Here is a 20,774-nt window from a genome sequence, read left to right on the forward strand (position 1 = left end):
GCAGACGGTCAGTTTAATTTCCTGAGAAAATGTTTAGGATGGATTTGTGAAATCAATAGCATATGGTGTGAATCATCCTTTGGCTCAATACTTCTTTAACTCTTCACACTTTGACCTTTCCATGTCTCGAATGACCCCTTCCTCCAAAGATAAAAGGTAGAAGGGCTTCCCTTGGAAGGTGAGAGAGGAAATAGCATCATGTCTTAATTTTGGCTAGGTGAAGTCCACTTCTAGTGAATGATAACAGGATGAGAGGTGAGTTGAGGCAGTATGGGAAAAAGAAGTCACTAATAAGTATCATCTAAAGGATTTGGAAGATAGAAGTAATCAATCGAGCAATTCTTTAACTTCTCTAGGACTCAGTTCCATCGTACAAAAAATAAGGTTGGACTAGATGAATTAATTTAATATTTGCTGAGAACTGACCTTGTTCAAAACATTATGCTTAGGTGTCATGGAGGATAAAAATTTCTATGGAACCAATATTCCAATTTGAATCATCAAAGCTGACCATTTCTATTTTCATCCAAGTCCTGTATCCTCTACAACCTTTACCCCAGAATGATTTCATTGATTTCCTTAAATAATTTGCATATATCTGTTACTGTTCAGTTGCTTCCCTAATGAGAATATAAAATCCCCTGAGGGCAAATGATATATATTTTATACATATTTGAATTATGCCCTAAGTAACTAAATGCCTAACACGATGCTTTTTCTTGTAGTGTTCAATATGTTTGTTATATACACATAAATAAAGATAAGATATAATCCTTATTCTCAAGAAATTTAAATTTAATTTGCAATAGGAGGGAAAAGGTGAGTAATAAGGAGAAAGTAATGAGTCTACCTAGAAATATGTGAATGTGTGTATGTATGTGTATATATAGGATACCAGTGGGAGCTAACGTTCAATATGCACCACGTGTATTTCTACTACGATAGAGCAGCTGTTCTTTTAATTTATTTTCTAAATTTAGACCTAGATAGATTGGGTTTTCTCAAAGTAAGGTATTCTTGTAGTCTCTGAGATATGAAATGTAAGAAAAAGGCTTTGGGGTCATTTAAGTCAAAAATTTGTAGGAGATTCTTTTATCAATACCCTTTTAGGAGGTTTTGGATAATTTCAGAAGTTTCAACCTGACTCCATCCCTTTTATTCACCATCCACTGTATAGTGTAACATTTCTTGATTACTGAACACATGTTCTTCAATTTTCCAGTGAAAGATCCTTTGCAATTGAGGCAGAAAGGTTTCCTTGATGAACTTAATTTTTGTATTTCCTGAGTTAATGCTGATATTTTAACATATGAAATAGTCCACTAAAATAAGCTTTTCTTTGCTAATAATTACAGATGGGTCAGGAAAACTTTCAGTACAACTTATAATTCTGAGCACACTGTACTTTTATGAATGTTATTTTCACTTTATTTTATAAACCATTTTATACAAAACATCATTTAACAGTAAGCTCTTTTACTTTCCCCCCACCCACACCAATAGGTCTATAGCACTAGGAACATATACTAGGACCTAGGTGAAAAACACTTTACAAATATAAGGTGTTCTGCCAAGTTGCTAAGCTAAAATTAGTACAGCTGTCTTTCATTACGATTTTTTGTTTAATAAACCCGCTTCCTTGCATACTTGTTTTATTTGAACTTTTTTAGTGAGGCTATGTAAAAAGACATCATTTTAAGAAGCAATGGCCGGAATGATATCCTATAATCACTAATTACATGTTCTCTATTCAATTACCTGAAACACCAGAAAGTTACCAAAAAATCCATAAAATAGAAGCACACCAAGATGGCTGAGAGGAGGCAACACCGGAATGCAGCTCCCAGTGAATGAGACGCAGAGGGTTAGAGGACTGCACAATTCCTAGCGAGGTGCCAGATTTGTTTCGGTGGGACAGGTAGGAATCTGAAAATAGCCCAGGGAAGGAGCCAAAGCAGGGCAAGAGCCACCCAGGGAGGGCAAACGGAGACAGGGCGGGGCGTATCCCCACCTGGAACGTGCAGCCGGCTTGGAGGGTCAGGGACTTCACCCTCTCAGTGCTCCCATTTGGATCCCATGCTGTCCTCATCCCTCCTGCAACCCACGGTCCACGAGAGCCCCTCCAAACTGAGGGGCGCCTTCTGTTGTGATGCAAATCTGAGCAACAGCTCCTGCCTGGTGCCACAAGTTGTCCACACAGACCTGGACGGAAGTTTGGACCAACACCAGCAGAACACAACAACTCGTCCCACAGAAAGAGGCAGAGTTGAAAGCAGGGAAACAGGCCATAAGGCCTGACAGGCCCCACCCCTACAAAACTCAAACTGAAGCCCACGCTAGAGAGCTTGGCAGCAAATACACCAGTTTGACCCCAACTGGGAAGATCAAGCTTGGAGAAGGAGAGAAGCCACTGGGAAGGTGGGGCTAATGGCACCCGCAAATAAACTCCAGGGGAAGACCATCCACCCAGCAACCTAGTTGAATCTGAGGCAGCCCAGCAGCACCTCTACAGGCAAAAAAAAGATATAGCTCCAACAGCAACAGAAAGGATGCCCACTCAGATTCTTCTCGAAATCATCAACTTCAAAGATCAAAGGGAGATAAATCCACGAAGATGGGAAGAAACCAGCGCAAAAAGGATGAAACCATCAAAGAACAGAACACCTCTTCTCCTCCCAGGGATCACATCTCCTCACCATCAAGGGAACAAAACAAGACAGAAAATGAATTTGATGAATTGACAGAAGCAGACTTCAGAAGGTGGGAAAAGACAAACTTCTCTGAGTTAAAAGACCATGTTCCAACCCAATGCAAAGAAACTAAGAACCTTGAAAAAAGGTTAGACAAAATGCTAACTAGAATAAGTAGCTTAAAAAAGAACATAAATGACTTGATGGAGCTGAAAAACACAGCATGAGAACCTCACAAGGCATACACAAGTTTCAACAGCTGAGTCAATCAAGCAGAGAAAGGATATCAGAGATAGAAGATCAAATCAAGGAAATAAAATGAGAAGATAACATTAAAGAAAAAAGAGTGAAAAGAAATGAACAAAGCCTCCAAACACTATGGGATTATGTGAAAAGATCTAATCTACACTTGATCGACATACCTGAATGTGACAGAGAGAATGAATCCAAGTTGGAAAACACTCTTCAGGATACTATAAAAGAGGACTTCCCCAACCTAACAAGGCAGGCCAACATTCAAATCCAGGAAATACAGAAAACACCACAAAGATATTCCTCAAGAAGAGCAACCCCAAGGCACATAATCATCAGATTCACCAGGGTTGAAATGATGGAAAAAATCCTAAGGGCAGCCAGAGAGAAAGGTCGAGTCACCTACAATGGAAATACCATCAGACTCACAGCAGATCTCTCGGCAGAAATCCTACAAGCCAAAGACAGTGGGGACCAATATTCTACATCCTTAAAGAAAAGAACTTTCAACCTAGAATTTCATATCCAGCCAAACTAAGCTTCACAAGTGAAGGAGAAATAAAATCCTTTACAGAGAAGCAACTGCTGAGAGATTTTGTTGCTACAAGATCTGCCTTACATGAGCTCCTGAAGGAAGTACTAAACATGGAAAGGAACAACCAATACCAGCCACTGCAAAAACATACCAAATGGTAAAGAACAATGACACACTAAAGAAAGCGCGTCAACTAACGGGCAAAACAACCAGCCAGTAACAAAATGGCAGGATCAAATTCAAACATAACAATATTAACCTTAAAGGTAAATGGCCTAAATGCCCCAATCAAAACACACAGTCTGGAAAACTGGATAAAAAGTCAAGACCCATCGCTGCGCTGTATTCAGGAGACCCATCTCACATGCAAAGACTCTCATAGACTCAAAATGAAGGGATGGAAAAAGATTTACCAAGAAAATGGAGAGAAAAAAAAATCAGGAGTTGCAATCCTAGTCTCTGATAAAACGGACTTTAAACCAACAAAGATCAAAAGAGACAAAGAAGGGCATTTATATAATGGTAAAAGGATCAATGCAGCAGGAAGAGCTAACGATCCTAAATATATATGCACCCCATACAGGAGTGCCCAGATACATAAAGCAAGTTCTTAACTACCTACAAAGAAACTTAGACTCCCACACAACAATAGTGGGAGACTTTAACACTCCACTGATAATACTGGACAGATCAACGAGACAGAAAGTCAACAAGGATATCCAGGACTTGAATGCAGATACGGACCAAGCAGACCTAATAGACATTACAGGACACTCCACACCAAATCCACAGAATACACATTCTTCTCAGCACCACATCACACTTATTCTAAAATTGACCACATAATTGGAAGTAAATCATTCCTCAGTAAATGCAAAAGAACAGAAATTATAACAAACAGTCTCTCAGAGCACAGTGCAATCAAATTAGAACTCAGGATTAAGAAAAGCACTCAAAACTGCACAATCATATGGAAACTGAATAGCCTGCTCCTGAATGATGAATGGATAAACAATGAAAAGAAGGCAGAAATAAAAATGTTCTTAGAAATCAATGAGAATGAAGAGACAACGTACCAGAATCTATGGGACACACTTAAAGCAGTGTCTAGAGGGAAATTTATAGCAATAAATGCCCACATGAGAAACAAGGACAGATCTAAAATTGACACCTTATCATCAAAAGTGAAAGAGCTAGAGGAGCAAGGTGAAAAAACTCAAAAGCAAGCAGAAGACAAGAAATAACTAAGATCAGAGCAGAACCGAAGGAGATAGAGACACAAAAAAAACCCTTCAAAAAAATCAATAAATCCAGGAGCTGGTTTTTTGAAAAGTTGAACAAAATAGACAGACTGTAAGCCAGATTAATATAAAAGAAAAGGGAGAAGAATCAAATAGATGCAACAAAAAATGATAAAGGGGAGATCACCACAGATTCCACAGAAATACAAACTACCATCAGCGATTACTACAAACAGCTCTATGCGCATAAACCAGTAAATCTGGAAGAAATGGATAAATTCCTGACGCCCAAGACTAAGCCAGGAAGAAGTTAAAAACTTGAATAGACCAATAACAAGGTTTGAAGTTGAGGCAGCAATTAATAGCCTACCAACCAAAAAAAGTCCAGGTCCAGATGGAGTCACAGCCGAATTCTACCAGATGTACAAAGAGGAGCTGGTACCATTCCTGTTGAAACTATTCCAAACAATACAAAAAGAGGGAATCCTCCCTAACTCTTGCTATGAGACCAACATCATCCTAATACCAAAACCCGGCAGAGACACAACTAAAAAAGAAAACTATAGGCCAATATCCATGATGAACATAGATGCAAAAATCTTCAATAAAATACTGGCAAACCGAATTCAACAGCACATCAAAAAGCTTATCCACCACAATCAAGTAGGCTTCATCCCAGGGATGCAAGGCTCGTTCAACATATACAAATCTATAAATGTAATCCACCACATAAACAGAACCAAAGACAAAAACCACATGATTATCTCAACAGATGCAGAAAAATGCCTTTGACAAAATTCAACAGCCCTTTATGCTAAAAACTCTCAATAAACTAGGTATCAATGGAACATATCTCAAAATAATAAAAGCTATTTACGACAAACCCACAGCCAGTATCATACTGAATGGGCAAAAACTAGAAGCATTCCCTTTAAAAACTGGCACTAGACAAGGATGCCCTCTCTCATCACTCCTATTCAATATAGTATTGGAAGTTCTAGCCAGAGCAATTAGGCAAGAAAAAGAAATAAAGGGCATTCACTTAGGAAAAGTAGAAGTCAAATCGTCCCTATTTGCAGATGACATGATTGTTTATTTAGAAGACCCCATCATCTCAGCCCAAAACCTTCTTAAGCTGGTAAGCAGCTTCGGCAAAGTCTCAGGATACAAAACCAATGTGCAGAAATCACAAGCATTCCTATACACCAATAACAGACCCACAGAGAGCCAAATCATGAGCGAACTCCTATTCACAACTGCTACAAAGAGAATAAAATATCTAGGAATACAACTAACAAAGGATGTAAAAGATCTCTTCAAGGAGAACTACAAACCACTGCAAACAGATGGAAAAACATTCCATGCTCATGGTTAGGAAGAATCAATATTGTGAAAATGGCCATTCTGCCCAAAGTAATTTATAGATTCAATACTATCCCCATCATGCTACCATTGACCTTCTTCATAGAACTGGAAAAAAAACACTTTAAACTTCATATGGAACCAAAAGAGAGCCTGCATAGCCAAGACAATCCTAAGCAAAAAGAACAAAGCTGGAAGTATCACACTACCTGACTTCAAACTATACTACAAGTCTACAGTATTCAAAACAGCACGGTACTGGTACCAAAACAGAGATACAAACCAATGGAATGGAACAGAAGCCTCAGAAACAAAGCCACACATCTACAACCATTTGATCTTTGACAAACCTGACAAAAACAAGCAATGGGGAAAAGGATTCCCTGTTTAATAAAAACCAGTGTTGGGAAAACTGGCTAGCCATATGCAGAAAGCTGAAACTGGACCCCTTCCTTACACCTTATACAAAAATTAACTCCAGATGGATTAAAGATTTAAACATAAGAAGTAACACCATAAAAATCCTAGAAGAAAACCTAGGCAACACCATTCAGGACATAGGTGCAGGCAAGGACTTCATGACTGAAACACCAAAAGCACCAGCAACAAAAGTCAAAATAGACAAATGAGATCTAATTAAACTTAAGAGCTTCTGCACAGCAAAACAAACAATCATTAGAGTGAGCCGGCAACCAACAGAATGGCAAAACATTGTTGCAATCTACCCATCTGACAAAGGACTAATCTAATATCCAGAATATACAAAGAACTAAAGTAGATTTACAAGAAAAAAACAAACAAACCCATTCAAAAGTGGGGGAAGGATATGAACAGACACTTTTCAAAAGAAGACAAATATGCAGCCAACAACCATATGAAAAAATGCTCATCATCATTTGTCATTAGAGAAATGCAAATCAAAACTACATTGAGATACCATCTCATGCCAGTTAGAATGGTGATGATTAAAAAATCTGGAGACAACAGATGCTGGAGAGGATGTGGAGAAATAGGAACACTTTTACACTGTTGGTGGGAGTGTAAATTAGTTCAACCATTATGGAAGACAGTGTGGTGATTCCTCAAGGATCTAGAAATAGAAATTCCATTTGACCCAGCAATCCCATTACTGGGTATATACCCAAAGGATTATAAACATTCTATTATAAAGACACATGCACATGTATGTTTGTTGAGGCGCTGTTTATGATAGCAAAGACCTGCAACCAACCCAAATGCCCATCAATGATATACTGGACAAAGAAAATGTGGCTCATATACACCATGGAATATTATGCAGCCATAAAAAATGATGAGTTCGTGTTTTCTGTAGGAACGTGGATGAATCTAGAAACCATGATTCTCAGCAAACTGACACAAGAACAGAAAATCAAACACTGCATGTTTTCACTTAAAGGCGGGCAATGAACTACGAGAACACTTGGGCACAGGAAAGAGAATGACACTCACTGGGTGAGGTGTGGGGGGAGGGGAGGGGAGGGACAGCAGGGGATGGGGAGGATGGGAGGAGATAACACTGGGAGAAATGCCTGATGTAGGCGACGGGGGGTGGGGAATAGAAATAGCAAACCACCATGGCACGTATGTACCAATGCAACAATCCTGTAGGATACAAGATGTGCACATGTACCCCAGAGCCCAAAGTACAATTAAAAAAAAAATCCACAAAACTAAAAAAAAAATCAAAATACTATTAAACCTTCTGAACTAACAAGAATGTTCTGAGGTACCACAACACAAAAAGTTTTTTCTCCCCTCTCTTTTAAGATTACAGTATTTTCTCATTTTGAAATTGTCCATAATTTTTAGAAGCATCTTTGAAAACAAGGAGGCAATCTCCTACTTTATCAGAAAGGCAAGATTCATGATGAGACTGTCTCAAGGTGGCTGTAGAGCTCAACACAACCCAAACCAAAGAGGCTCAAACCCAGCAAAAAAAGGTTAAAAAAAGGAAGATTTTCAGAGGAACTGAGAATTCTTGTAGTCTTGGGAGCAGAATAATTTCATTCCAGTATCTGGGAGCACAGTAGAGTGGAATTTGTTGTAACACGTATTCTTATGTATCCTGTAGGCAAAGGATGGCCTGAGAGTCCTACTAGCTGTTACAGCAAAGTTATTTCTTTTTCTTTTTTTTTGAGACAGAGTCTTGTTCTGGCGCTCAGGCTGGGGTATAGCAGCATGATCTCAGTTCAGGGCAACCTCTGTCCCCCAGGTTCAAGCAATTCTCCTGCCTCAGCTTTCTGAGTAGCTGGGACTACGAGCGTGTGTCACCATGCGCGGCTCATTTTTGTGTGTTTAGTAGAGATGGGGTTTGCCATGTTGGCCAGGCTGCTCTCAAACTCCTGACCTCAGGTGATCTGACTGCCTTAGTCTCCCAAAGTGTTGGGATTACAGGCGTGAGCCACTAAGCCTGGCCATAGCAAAGTTATTCATGATCAAACTTTTCAAACATTTGGTTAAGAGATCTGGATACCTTAAGTTTATCTGTTTTGTTTCATTTCACTTATTTTTATTTATCCCCCACAACCTTTTTTCTGAGATAAGGTCTCATTCTGTTACCCAGGCTGGAGTGTAATGGTTTGATCATAGCTGACAGCAGCCTTGAACTCCTGGGCTCAAGGGATCTCCTGCCTCAGCCTCCTGAGTAGCTAGGACTAAGGGGTGTATTCGTTTTCTTTTCTCTTAGTTTCCTGTGAAGGTTTTCAAGTGGCAGAGAGGCCAATGGTAGAAGCAGCATCACAGAAGGAACCACAGTCCTACCCATGCAGGCAGACATCTGGAGTGTAAGGGAAGCAGGCTGGGGAAAAGCTTAGGATCTAATTTTCTCTAATGTTGCTATGACTGAGTAAATACAGTAATCTAGTGATATTCAGAGAAACAATAAATTTCTCCTGATAGTACAGGGATAGCTAGGACATGCACTTATATAGGGACTGGCGGATTGTTGCAGCTTTTCATCTGAAGGCTCAGCCTATCCAGTTATTGAACGAACCCTGACTGGCTACGCATATCCAGCGAGTAAGGCAGTGTCCTGAGTCATAACTCAACCTAGAGCTGTGGCTTTCTCTCCTCTCCTCTTAAAAGAGACTACCTTCTATATCTGGCTCCTTAACTTGTGATAGCAAAGGCTGAATCTCAAAAATACCAATGTTCAAGTGCTGTTGAGAATTAACAGTGTAAGAGGAGATTGCAAGGGGTGAGGCTGAGTAAATGAGCGATGCACATTTACAAGGATTAGGTTTAGCTTTAGAGCAATTGCAGCCCTTATGCACTGAGAGAGTTATTACAGCTCCTATCTGCAGTTTCTTAGTTTTAGATACGTTTCACACTAAGCTGGAGGGCCGATGCTTGTTGATGCTAATTTGACATCAATATCTGACCCACCCTTTTGGTACTCAGATCTCTTCCCATAATTTTCAGCTTTATTTACAGGCAAAGATTGGCCTGTACAACAAACCAATGGAGCTACAAAAAAGAGGTTTGTTCTTCCTCAGTTTATCAGATAGTTTATCATTTGGTACCCACAGTTGGAGAGACTGTTAACATCTTGAAACACAGTGGATGTTCCAGGTAGCCTGTATGTTAGGAACTTCCTTCCACTCATCACAGTTTTGGCAAAAATAGATCTTTAAAAATGCTCAAAATGAAAAGAAAAAAAATTGTAGTCTTTCTATGTGTTATGCAGTCCAAAGTGATGTTATCTCAGGCTATTTGATGCATAAAGCAAGATTTTTGCATTTCAGTTTAAATCGTGATTAAAAGAACTGCTTTTAAAAAAATAATAGTGTTTTAGTAATATCTCAAAGAACTGAGTATCACCTAATTCTATGTAGCAACAGTTACAGTATCAGGTTGCCAAGTTTTAGTTTGAGATAGCTCTGTGGGGGAGCATGGTAGAGGAATTCCTGATGATTTTTCCTTTAAAATTTTGTGGACAGAAACATATTCCAGAGAAACAACCTAGAATTTCATAATTAAAACAATATATTTTCTAAAAATCCTGGGTAGAGTTCACCAAATTAAAAACACAGACATTTAATTGAGACTTCTGCTGCCAGAACACTTTAAAGTTGCGAAGTGAGAATTTAATAGGATAAGTGCCAGTTCCTTGCTAAACCCAAATTCTTAACACCTTAAAAGATGTACTACGTTGAAAATGGCTTCATATTTAACCTTGTCAAATAGAAATTCAAATGTTCACGGGGGCTTGGTGTCTCTCAATGTCAAGACTTGGGCAAGAAGCCATCGAGAGACAGGGCACCATATCCAGAGCCCGCGTCCTTCGCCCAGTTTCAGTTCAACACATGACTTAGCAATTTGCTGTATCCATGTTATATTCAGGTCCAACTGCCTTAACATAGGCTCTCCGTCTTACAGAGGGCAGCTGCGAACGCTGGGAAACTACCTGCGTCCTGAGAATGAACTAGCACGGTTCTCACTGCAATCTCTGAGCCTCTTCATTATCCTTGTATTCCTTCCCTGTCACTGGCTATTGCTCTACGTCAGGGTGCAGCCAGATGAACGGACCTTTCCCTTCCTCTCTAGGGCAGAGGTGCAAGGCTATTTTTAGAAAACCGCTACGTCATTAGTTCAGTTCCTTTTTCTTATGACCCTCCTGCAGGAAGAGCCTCCGAGAATAGGCCTTCAATCCCTATTCTAAAATTGGACAAGACATGTTTGGAATTCAGAATTTTTTCAGAGCTGGTACCCATAACATATATGACACAAAATCTCCAGCAAGGTCTGGGCCAGCACCTCACAATCAAATACATGAATATTTCACAATGAATTTTATAAATATTATAAATAGCCTCAAGTGAGTTTACGGCAAACTTTGTCAAAAAATGAATTCTAGTGTTAAATTTGCAAAAGAACATTCAGTTTTCCTGGCATTTTGGATTTTAAAATTGAGGACAAGAGATTTTAGATCTGTATTATTAGGTTTTCAAAAAGTTAAGACAAATTAACCTATTTGTTTTTAGAGAAAAAAGAGATGGGGACCTATTTACAAGTAACCTGAAAGGGTCTTTCACAGTCATCTTTTTAGAATTTGACTATATTAAACAGGATTGGAGATAAGTGGGTGGTCCTTGTCCCTGGCATATTTTATTCTGCAGAGCCAGTCTGTGACTGTACTATTTTCGTGGAATCTGAGCTGCCTAGTCGTGCTTCAGAGAAAGGGATCAGAAATGGGCAGACCTGACCTCTCTGGGACCCTCAGGAACATTCCCGAACTAGAATAAAAACCTCAACAAGGCAAGAGTGTTGGAGCCATCTGGCATGCGTGCACTATGACTCCATAACCAAGTCATTACAGAGTTTTATTTTTTTAAGCATGTAAAACCAAAACCTTATCATCTTCTTAATATAAGGGAGGTTTTTTTTAAAGCCCAAATCTTTGAAGTTTTAAAGGTGGGATTGGGAAGATTATACTCTAGGTTGTCATGCTAGGGGCCATATACAAGGGAAGGGGTACGTTTTCCCTGAGATCAGGGGTTGTCACCAGTGAAGACATATAGAGATCAAGGCTTACTTGGCTTCCAGCGCCAGTGCGATGATGCCTGCAGCCATGGGGGCTGAGGCTGACGTCCCAGTGTGGTTGTCTGTGCACCGCTGCCTCAGATCTGTAGTGATCTGGAAGACAAAGTGAAAAGTTTAGATCTCTGAGGCCAATGTGAGTCACCTGCAAGCAGAAAGAAATATACTCATAGAAATGGAATGGGCGTATATGTTAATTATCTGTTTTAAATTCCTCGTTCCTACACTCCTGTAAATCATATCACTTCCAGAGAATTGCCTGCGTAGATCAACTCTGAAAAGGGAAGGGTTTGGAAACTAAACTCCATTACTGTTAAAACCAGGGTCAAAACCAGGGATAGCCTATGGATGAAAACAGAAAGATCGTGCAAATACCTCCTGAAATTCTGCTCTGGAAGCAGCTTGCTGGCTTCTCCCTAGTGCCAGTTAAAACTGAAGTTCTTTCCTTGCCCCAATATTTAAAAATAATCAAACGCATTGTGTTAAATCCAGACACTGAGCAGGCATTGGGTAACACGTGGAATAAAAGTACACAGTCCCTGCAGCCCAGCACTGTCACCTTGGGGCACCACAGATTTCAAGCCAAAAGTATGCCTTTGGTTGTGGACCTGTTTCTACAATCAATAGAAATGTTACATGGACGAACCAAGACTTCCTCAAAGACATAACATGGATACTAAAAATAAGGCTGAAGTCAGCATACTTGATATGCAATTACAGCGCTAAGTGTACGCTTGTATGTTAGAGAAGAGTAGCTATTTCTCCATTTTATTTTTTAATCATAATGTGAGAACTAGGTCATTTGAATCCTCTTGGCTTAAATCCAGTTCACTTCAGCTGTGATGGAATAATATTACCATCCAGCAAAGGCAATGTTTCTCAGCCTTTGTTTCATTATTTTTCTAACTAAGGAAAAAAATACATTAAATTTAAATTCTCCTTAAATACTATGAAACAAGATTCTAGAAACCATTATAATAGCTCTAAGATTTTTTAAATCCTCCCTCTTGGACAAGAACCCAGTTTTGACCCCTTGGGGACAGTATCACCTCTGGGGGAGTGCAGAAGGCTGTGAGAGGAGTTAGTGGTCTCATTGAAGTTATTGGAAGACCATTAGTTACATATAATGAGACCAATGTACATCAAGGCAAGTATATTACTTATAAGAAAACTGTCCTGAACGGTCAGCAGAAAGGTGAAGGGGGATCCAGGTGGTTGAAAACAAAAGCCCTGTCCTTCAAAGTGCTTCCTTCGAGAGGAGTGTGAAAATTAGTTAAATTTGGTTTGGAAAGAAATTTGATCTTAACAGGAACAAAGTGCTGTATAGCTCCTTAGAGATGAACTTTAGCTTAGAAGTTTATTCTATGTCACATAAAGATGTCTAAGTGGACTCTTTTATGACCTCTCATGGATCTAGATAGGCATTGTGGCTGATTTAGTTTCACATGAGACCCTAAGTTCTTACCATCCTTTCTTTGTTCCTTTTGACTATACTAACGTTATCAGACTATCTGTACTAGATAGGTGCGGGTAGTGATATAAAAGAAGTGGAAGAGTGAACAAAGATCTATAGAATTACATAGATATGGTGGTGGGGGAAGGGGTCAAACCTTTCACTGCATTTTCCTGAATGAATGAATGGTGTGCCAGAACCCTGAAGCCATCTACTGAACCTCCACATCTGATGCTTGCAGAATGTTTGGGTAAATAGGGCCCCACCCACTTCTATGTTAAGAAACTGTCTGGACTTTTCATTGTTGACTTTAAAAAGGCATTTTTTTATTGTGTTAAAAAACATATAAATTTACCCTCTGAACAACTTTTATGTGTACAGTGTCGTTAACCATATGTACAAGCTTGTACAATATCACTAAGCTTTTTCATTTTGCAGAACTCAAACTCTGTACCCACTGAACAATTCCTCATTCTACCTCCCCATACCTCCTGGCAACCACCATTTTTCTTTCTATTGCTATGTGTGTGATTCCTCTACATACCTCACGTAAGTGGAATCTACAGTATTTGTCTTTTCATAATAAGATTATCTTATGTAGCATAATGTCCTCAAGCTTTATACATGTTGCAGCATACGATGGGATTTCCTTCTTTTATAAGGCTGAATATATTCCATTATGCCACATTTTTCTTTATCCATTTATCTGTTGATGGACACGTAGGTTGTTCAGCTATTGTGAATAAGGCTGAAAATGCACATGGGGGTGCAGAAATCTGAGATCCTGTTTTCTTCTCTTTCAAACCGATAATTCCAGAAGAGGAACTGCTGGATTGTTAAAAGGGATTGCTGCCTTAATTGAAATTACGGGTGATTTCGCAGCCTGATTTTCCAAAGCCCTGGTCCCTAAGTCAATGCATGAACACACCCAAAGCAGCCTGTTTCCAGGTGTCCAGATCTGCTGTTGTTGAGATGGCCTTTCCTGCATTATTCCTATTTTACTTCACCCCATGGTCACATTCCTTTGTGCGAGTTTTGTTTTTTTCAATGACTGGTGCCTGGATTCAAGATTTTTCATGATGTTTTCCCACTTGGCTCTCCTTGCTTATTCTTCAGCTGCACCAGACACTTTTAATGCACAGAAACAAATCCAGAATAAACACTCCAAGTGTGTGCAGCATTTTTGAGTCTAATAAATAACCACCTTCAGCCAACCTCAAATGTGAACAAGCAAAGTTTCATGATCTTGAGTTTGCAATAGGAATATACTCCATCTGTATAGTGACCAGGTATCTATGCATACAACATATGCTTTAATATAAAGCTACTTAGTACATTTATATATAAACACCAATGAAGTGTTAAATGCTATTAATGTAGGCAAGTCTGTGTAATTCCAGATTCCCATTGTGTTATAATTTTTTTCAATCACTTTAACTGAAACTTGAGACTGGTGAGCAGGGCTGGATAGGGTGGAGGAGAAAGGTGAGGGAAAGGGTTACCCCTTTAAGTTAAAAGGAATGGGGAGAAAAGAAACAAAAACATCCCCATTCCCTTCTCATCCTGCTTGAAATGGAAATTCCAGCTGGGTCATTTCAAGAGGAAGTTACTATCAGAGGTGGCAATATTTAGGTGTAAATTACTGGAAAGATCTAGGGCAGAGTTTTCATCATTAAGAGAAGTCACAGAATTGGAGTTTTTGTGTCTATCTTTAGAAATAAAAGGCAAAGACCACCAAAGAGCAGGCAATCTTGAAGAAAAATGATGTTATGAAAACTGGAACCACATGGAATCTCCCCATTAATCGCAACACATGCATATAGGATCTGACAGTGTAATTTAAAGGCAAGTTGCACTGAACGGTCGGCCCACTACATGGGGCAGGGAGCACAGAGATTCTACACGCAAGCACTTTCACTTTACATTCCATTTTAAAGAATGTCTCAGAATTTGGTCTAAATCATGATGGCACAGGCTCCAAATTCTCCCAATTCACTACACAAATCAGAAACAGAATTTTTCTCCAAAGAACTTCTCAGATTGCTCAAGAAAATATCATTTGTGCCCATCAGAGTGATGGAAACTGGAAAGGACACCAGGCCCTGAGCCAGATCAAAGCCGTCCTGATCAGCAAATTAGATTTTCAGCGTCTCTCAGGATCAGTAGCAGATGGTTTTTTAGACTCCACTATGTTAGGGATGTCGTCTTCCTTTGGTGAGAAGGAGTGGGTATCGTTCAGGTTTAGACAGCCTCCACTAAGATGAAGCACCACTTTTTCTCATCCTAAGCAATTATTTCCTAATATTTCACATTTCATTACTTGTTCTGATTGGATATTTGATTTTAGCCTGTTGATGTAATTCTCTAGGGAATCTCAGTTCAGACTGACTTTGGCCATAAGTGACAAGCTTTTACAGCAACCCCACAGTCAAGAGTTTTTCTCTCTCCTTTATATCTAGTGATCTGTTTCACTTTGAAGGTGCCATATTGCCTCATATCTGTTAAAAGAGCAACTGGACAGATATTTTTAAAACATGAAATGATTTTACTTGTCTGTTAGGTTGAATTTGTTTCTGGTGTTGATTTTGATTTGAACTAGAATTGTGCCAAGAAAGCTGTTTCAGACACAGCTATGGGGGAGAAGGGCAGAAACGAAATCTTAAATGTGTCAATGACTAAAATAGAAGAAGCTGATTTATTAAGCTCAGTAAAATAAAAAAGAACTGAAGACTAAAGAAAGCTTTTTGTGTCCACAGAAGTCACAAAGACTGGGGTGAAATTCAATCACGACTGACAAGTCCATATGAAATCCCACTCCCGTGTTGCTAAAATAATCTGTAAATGTGAAATACAAATAGAAGATTTTGCTTACAAATGGGGGGTTACTATCACTAAAGAAGAATTCCATCTTATATCACCTTGGTATCTCCATAATGTGCCATTCAGTTCCATGTACCAAGAGGCACAATATTTATTTGCTAAGTTGAATCTCTAAAATCAAGCTCCTTTATATTCATTTCATTCTATACTTCAACTCTTCCATTCATTAGGAAACGCTCAAGGTCACTTCTTCTACCACCATCCAAACAGAACTTGCAGAAATTTGTAGTCAACCTACAAAAACTACGTGTGTATAAGTGTACAAACAATCCCGGCTTTAAAGTACAGCTAACATTCTCACAAATGCTACAGGTTTAGCATCCCTTACCCAAAACGCTTAGGAGCAAAAGTGTTTTAGTCCCAATTTAGATTTTAGATTTTTGGAGATTTTGGAATATCTGCATTACACCAGTTCAGCATCTCTAATCTGAAAACTTGAAATGCTCCAAAATCTCAAACTTTTGGGATGCCAAAATGACACTCGAAGAAAATGCTCATTGGAGTACTACAGATTTTGGATTTCTGTGTTAGGGATGCTTTATCTACCACCAGCTACCACGAGCTTCACTGCTGTTTCTAAAACTACCACAATGAGCAACTCGCAATGAGTGAGGCAATGTCCAAGAGGTATCCGTGTGTGTGTATAAAATGATACATAAACCCACAGTAGCACTGCAAGGAAGATATTTTATTATTTATTAGTTAAGGAAATGGAGGCTCAGAGGGGTTAAGTAACTTGCCTAGGGGCAAACAGCTACAAAAGGGCTGGTAAGTGGTAAAGATATCAAATCCTAAAATAGCAGTGAAAGAAAAAAAAGGCTGCGTTACAAAGTGTAGTCATTCACCAGAGCAGAGGCAACAGCAATGGCGGAGCTGGCCCTGCGGCCGGGCCCAAGTCAGCAGGTCCACGTGGAGGCTCTCCTCAGGCCGTTAAAACGAGACCTTTTCAGAAGCAACGTTTCCTTTTCGCTTTTTAACATTCTCAAGAGAATATGTGTCAAACTTCCAAACAAACTAAACACATCTGGATTCGCTAGACTCTGACTCATGAAAAATAATGGCATTTTCTAAGTCAAAAGAAGAAATGGAGAGATGAGAGACAGCAACCCAGTACAAATGGTGAATGCGTTTGAAAAATGAATCGGGTGGTAGAAGAGGAGGGAGAGGAGAGAGCAGAATAGTTCTGCAAAAGAAAACGTAGAGCTGCTTAGAAGCATTATAAGCAGTAAGATAATTCCTCCACGTGGAATTTGTTGTTCAGGCCAACTCTGAGATACCCCAGGCAGCAACTCTGTTTTGAACACAAATAAATAAAATGACATCAGGAGAGGGCTAAGCAGAACATATCTTCTCCCAACTTTGGCTCAGAGAACCCCTCCCAGGAGGAATGTGATAGACCCTATGTCCCAATCACTAAGATAAATTACTAGGAGGGAAAAAGTCAAAGTCTGAAAACGTCCCAAAAGAAAGAGATAATTTAATGATGGGAGGGACTGGAGGGAAGGGGGAGCCTTATTTATAAAACAGAACTTGAGAGAAATGTCAGGAGGGGGTGAGGGGTTATAGACAGGATCTTCTAGGCTTTTTGACACAAAAAACAGGTTATATGAACAGGTTCATCACTTAGCAAGATTCCCGCTGGCAATTTTCTATGCTAAATATCCTGTCAAACAACGTTTGACTTTTACCAACCTACCAACAGAAGAAGTTTCTCTGAAAGACACAGAGCAGCTCCCTGTCTTCTGTAGTTATATAAACAACTTGTGAAGCCTCCATCCCTCCAAATGTTTGCTAGTCATTTATGCACTAATATTTATTGAGCTCAGGCTCTGGAAAGGAACAAAACACAGTCTTCATCCTCAAGTAGTTTCCATTGTAGCGTGAAAAACAGACAGTAAATAAGAAATATGTACCACCATGTGAAGCAGCTATAAGCGTACTCCAAAAAACCGAACTGAGTCAAGGGGTAGAGAGTGGTGGAGGGGTGTGCCCCTATTTTAGAAAAGGTGATGAAGAACATCCTCTGTGAGGTGGAATTTGAGAGGAGACATCAGTGAAGTGATGTTTGGTAGAAGAGTGTTCTAACAGAGGGCACTCTGCACATCAGAGAGCTCTGGTTTGAAAAATCAGACAAAAGCCATGACCTTGGCTCAGCGCTAACGCTGCTGCCACAGGAACCAGCAACTCAGCTTTAGTTTTTTGCAAGAGGTTCAACTGTCTGAGGGAGTATGAAAAAAGGAATGAAATTCAAAATGAGTAGACTAAATAGTGAAAAACAATGGAAATATATATATTCTAAATGCTTCTTTATGACTCTGAAGAGAACACACAACAGGTAAGAAAAGCACTATTCTTTCACATAGCCCCATACTGGATGTCAGGGCAGAATAGCACACCGCCTACAAGATGAGTTTGGGGATCCATCCTGACTTTGACTGGGATCCAATGATGTACTAGCTGTGGTTTTCGTTTGCTTGCTTGCTTGTTGGTTTTAACTTTTCAAGCTTTAGTTTTCTTGTCTGTAAAGTAGGAGCACTGTCATCTTTCTGCATAGGGTTTCCCAAGAATACAATGAGATGTTGCATTCGACGTGCACAGCACAGCGTCAGGCAGAAAAGAGGGGGCAAAAATGTGATACTTTCAACATGCTAACATATAAATGTATTACTTGCAAGACATGTAATAAAATGTGAATAATTATGTTAATTAAAACATTCATTATATGACTTTAAAATAACTAGCCATTTTAAATGATTTCTATTTAGCTTATGCAAGAGCTCCTTTCATTGTAATCTCTATACAGTGAATGTTTCCTTTGCTGTAATAAGATATAAGGCTGCTGCTGATCCACATCTACTAAGCAGGAATGCAACACCAAGGTCCACAACTGTGCTAGCAGCAATGGCAGGAAACCAAGGCACAGGGACTTCCTTATGTTTTGAAACCCAGGGCAAGGTTTTCCTGCTTGCGTATCATGAAGTCATTTTTTGCAGAACAAGTAAAATTTATTTAACAAAAATGCTCTCCCAGAAGCAGAGAGGAGATTTTTTTTTCCTCTCTCCTAAGCAACTGTCTTGGTTCAAATCACAAAGGTGCTCTATGAATGAAGAATGACAACTGTGCTCTTCTGGAGAGGCTGCAGGTGACAAAAGGAAATGAGTGTCTCAGGGAAGGGGGCCCAGTAGAAAGACAGGCACTACCATTCCTGTAACACTGAATCACGTACGCCACTAACAGGATGCGGGCATCACTGAGGGACCAAAGGCGTTTGGGTTCAAAGCCTGGTGAAGGAAAGGTCCCAGGCGCAACACAGGATTATGTGTCATTCTGATATCTAGAAGGAAAAGGGGTCAGCTGGATCATAAAAGGCTGATGTTGCTGCCTGCTCCACTCATGTTCGAACTGTTAACATGTTCCCGATCAGAATGTCTTTCTTTATGGGATGGGTGAAAACAGATCGCAGTGTTTTATAGACTGGAAAAACTGAGGTACGACAAGCACCTCTCTGAACAGTCGCTGGAAAAATGCCCTAACCTCCCAGGATGCAGAAAGCTACAGGAGCTTAGTAGAGTTAAGCAACAATGCCACTGGCCATGCACGGAACTGCTCCTGTGTACCAGGCGCCAGGTACCTTAACTCAGTATTTTATTATCTTCATGGAAATCTCTGAGGTCGGTGCTGGTATTATCTCCATTTTACAGATGAGGCAATCAAGACTCCATGAGGGTTGCTTATCCACTGAGTGGTCTCTCTGAAGCTAGAGTCTAATACAAACAGCTTCCAAATTTCTTCTCAAATTGGGGGTAATTTGGAGACTCGGGCAAAATAAGGGAATCTAAGAGCTAGCTAGAGAAAATTTGCTAACATAATCTCACAAAAACAGAAGAAAGGCATTAAAGAAAAAGGAAGAAAAAATATGTTAAACATATAGAGTGAGTCAGTGAAGGTTTTGATATCACAAGCAAAAACTGGGGAAAATTATATGGCCTCATGAAGGATATTAACATTTAGTCACGGTGTCCACTTTCCCTAGTAAGCTCTCTCCCTGCCCACAGAATGCATCAATTTGTCTACCCATGGGAGAATCCTACATGATATGCCTGCCACAGGAGTCACAGCAGCAACCACACAACCACAGCAAATCACAATGAAGGGCCCAGGAGGGTTAAGTTTAGAGAGTAAAACTCACAGCAGTGATTCTGCAGTCCCTCTGTACACACTGTGTTCTGCCATCCGGACCAAGACAACCTTTTTACCATGAGACGATATGCTTCTCTTATAGAAGGCATTTATAAAAGTTACCAATACCCTCCCCACAGCAAGCACCCCACAGAGAATAACAGGGCTCACTAAATGGGCACAATTACTTCGAGGAGATAGTGAGTTTGACTTAAGATGATTTCAGACTCTAGAGGAACAAGATATAGTTCTCATCGGGAACTCCACGATGCGGGACTGATGGATGTCACTCCATACTAGTGGACGTTGACCATGAGTTAGAAGACACAAGGTCTTCCTATTTAAAAGCAAAGAGATATTTCTAGATTATAGTATTTCTTTAATGAAGGCAAAATTTCATTGGGGCATCACTTTCCAGTTAAGGAAGCCAGAAACTTCAAATGCAAAGCTCATCTCTGCATTTTCACCTTTTATATTTTACTTAGTGTTTCGGAGTTATGCTTATTGATGAATGATGAAAGTACTGAGAAGGTGGAATTGGGTGCATATATTTAAATGCAGACATCGTGGAGCCATTAGGGAAGGATGGGACATGGATACTGGGAGGCAATTTTTACCTAAAT

The 20,774-nt window shown here is 39.7% G+C and overlaps 1 protein-coding gene across 3 annotated transcripts in view; it reads right to left on the reverse strand.

The window, feature by feature from the left end:
• PCSK5 (proprotein convertase subtilisin/kexin type 5) overlaps positions 1-20,774 on the reverse strand; it is a 472,843-nt gene that overhangs the window by 249,790 nt on the left and 202,279 nt on the right. For all 3 annotated transcript variants that reach the window (XM_064361641.1, XM_064361640.1, XM_021669251.2), the window contains exon 9: positions 11,635-11,735. In XM_064361641.1, coding sequence (XP_064217711.1) covers positions 11,635-11,735 — 101 coding nt within the window. The remainder of the gene's footprint in view (positions 1-11,634; positions 11,736-20,774) is intronic.

Source organism: Aotus nancymaae, unplaced genomic scaffold (assembly GCF_030222135.1).
Source record: "Aotus nancymaae isolate 86718 unplaced genomic scaffold, 86718_ANA_hifiasm-v0.15.2.pri h1tg000041l, whole genome shotgun sequence".
In the NCBI taxonomy this organism is placed as follows: domain Eukaryota; kingdom Metazoa; phylum Chordata; class Mammalia; order Primates; family Aotidae; genus Aotus; species Aotus nancymaae.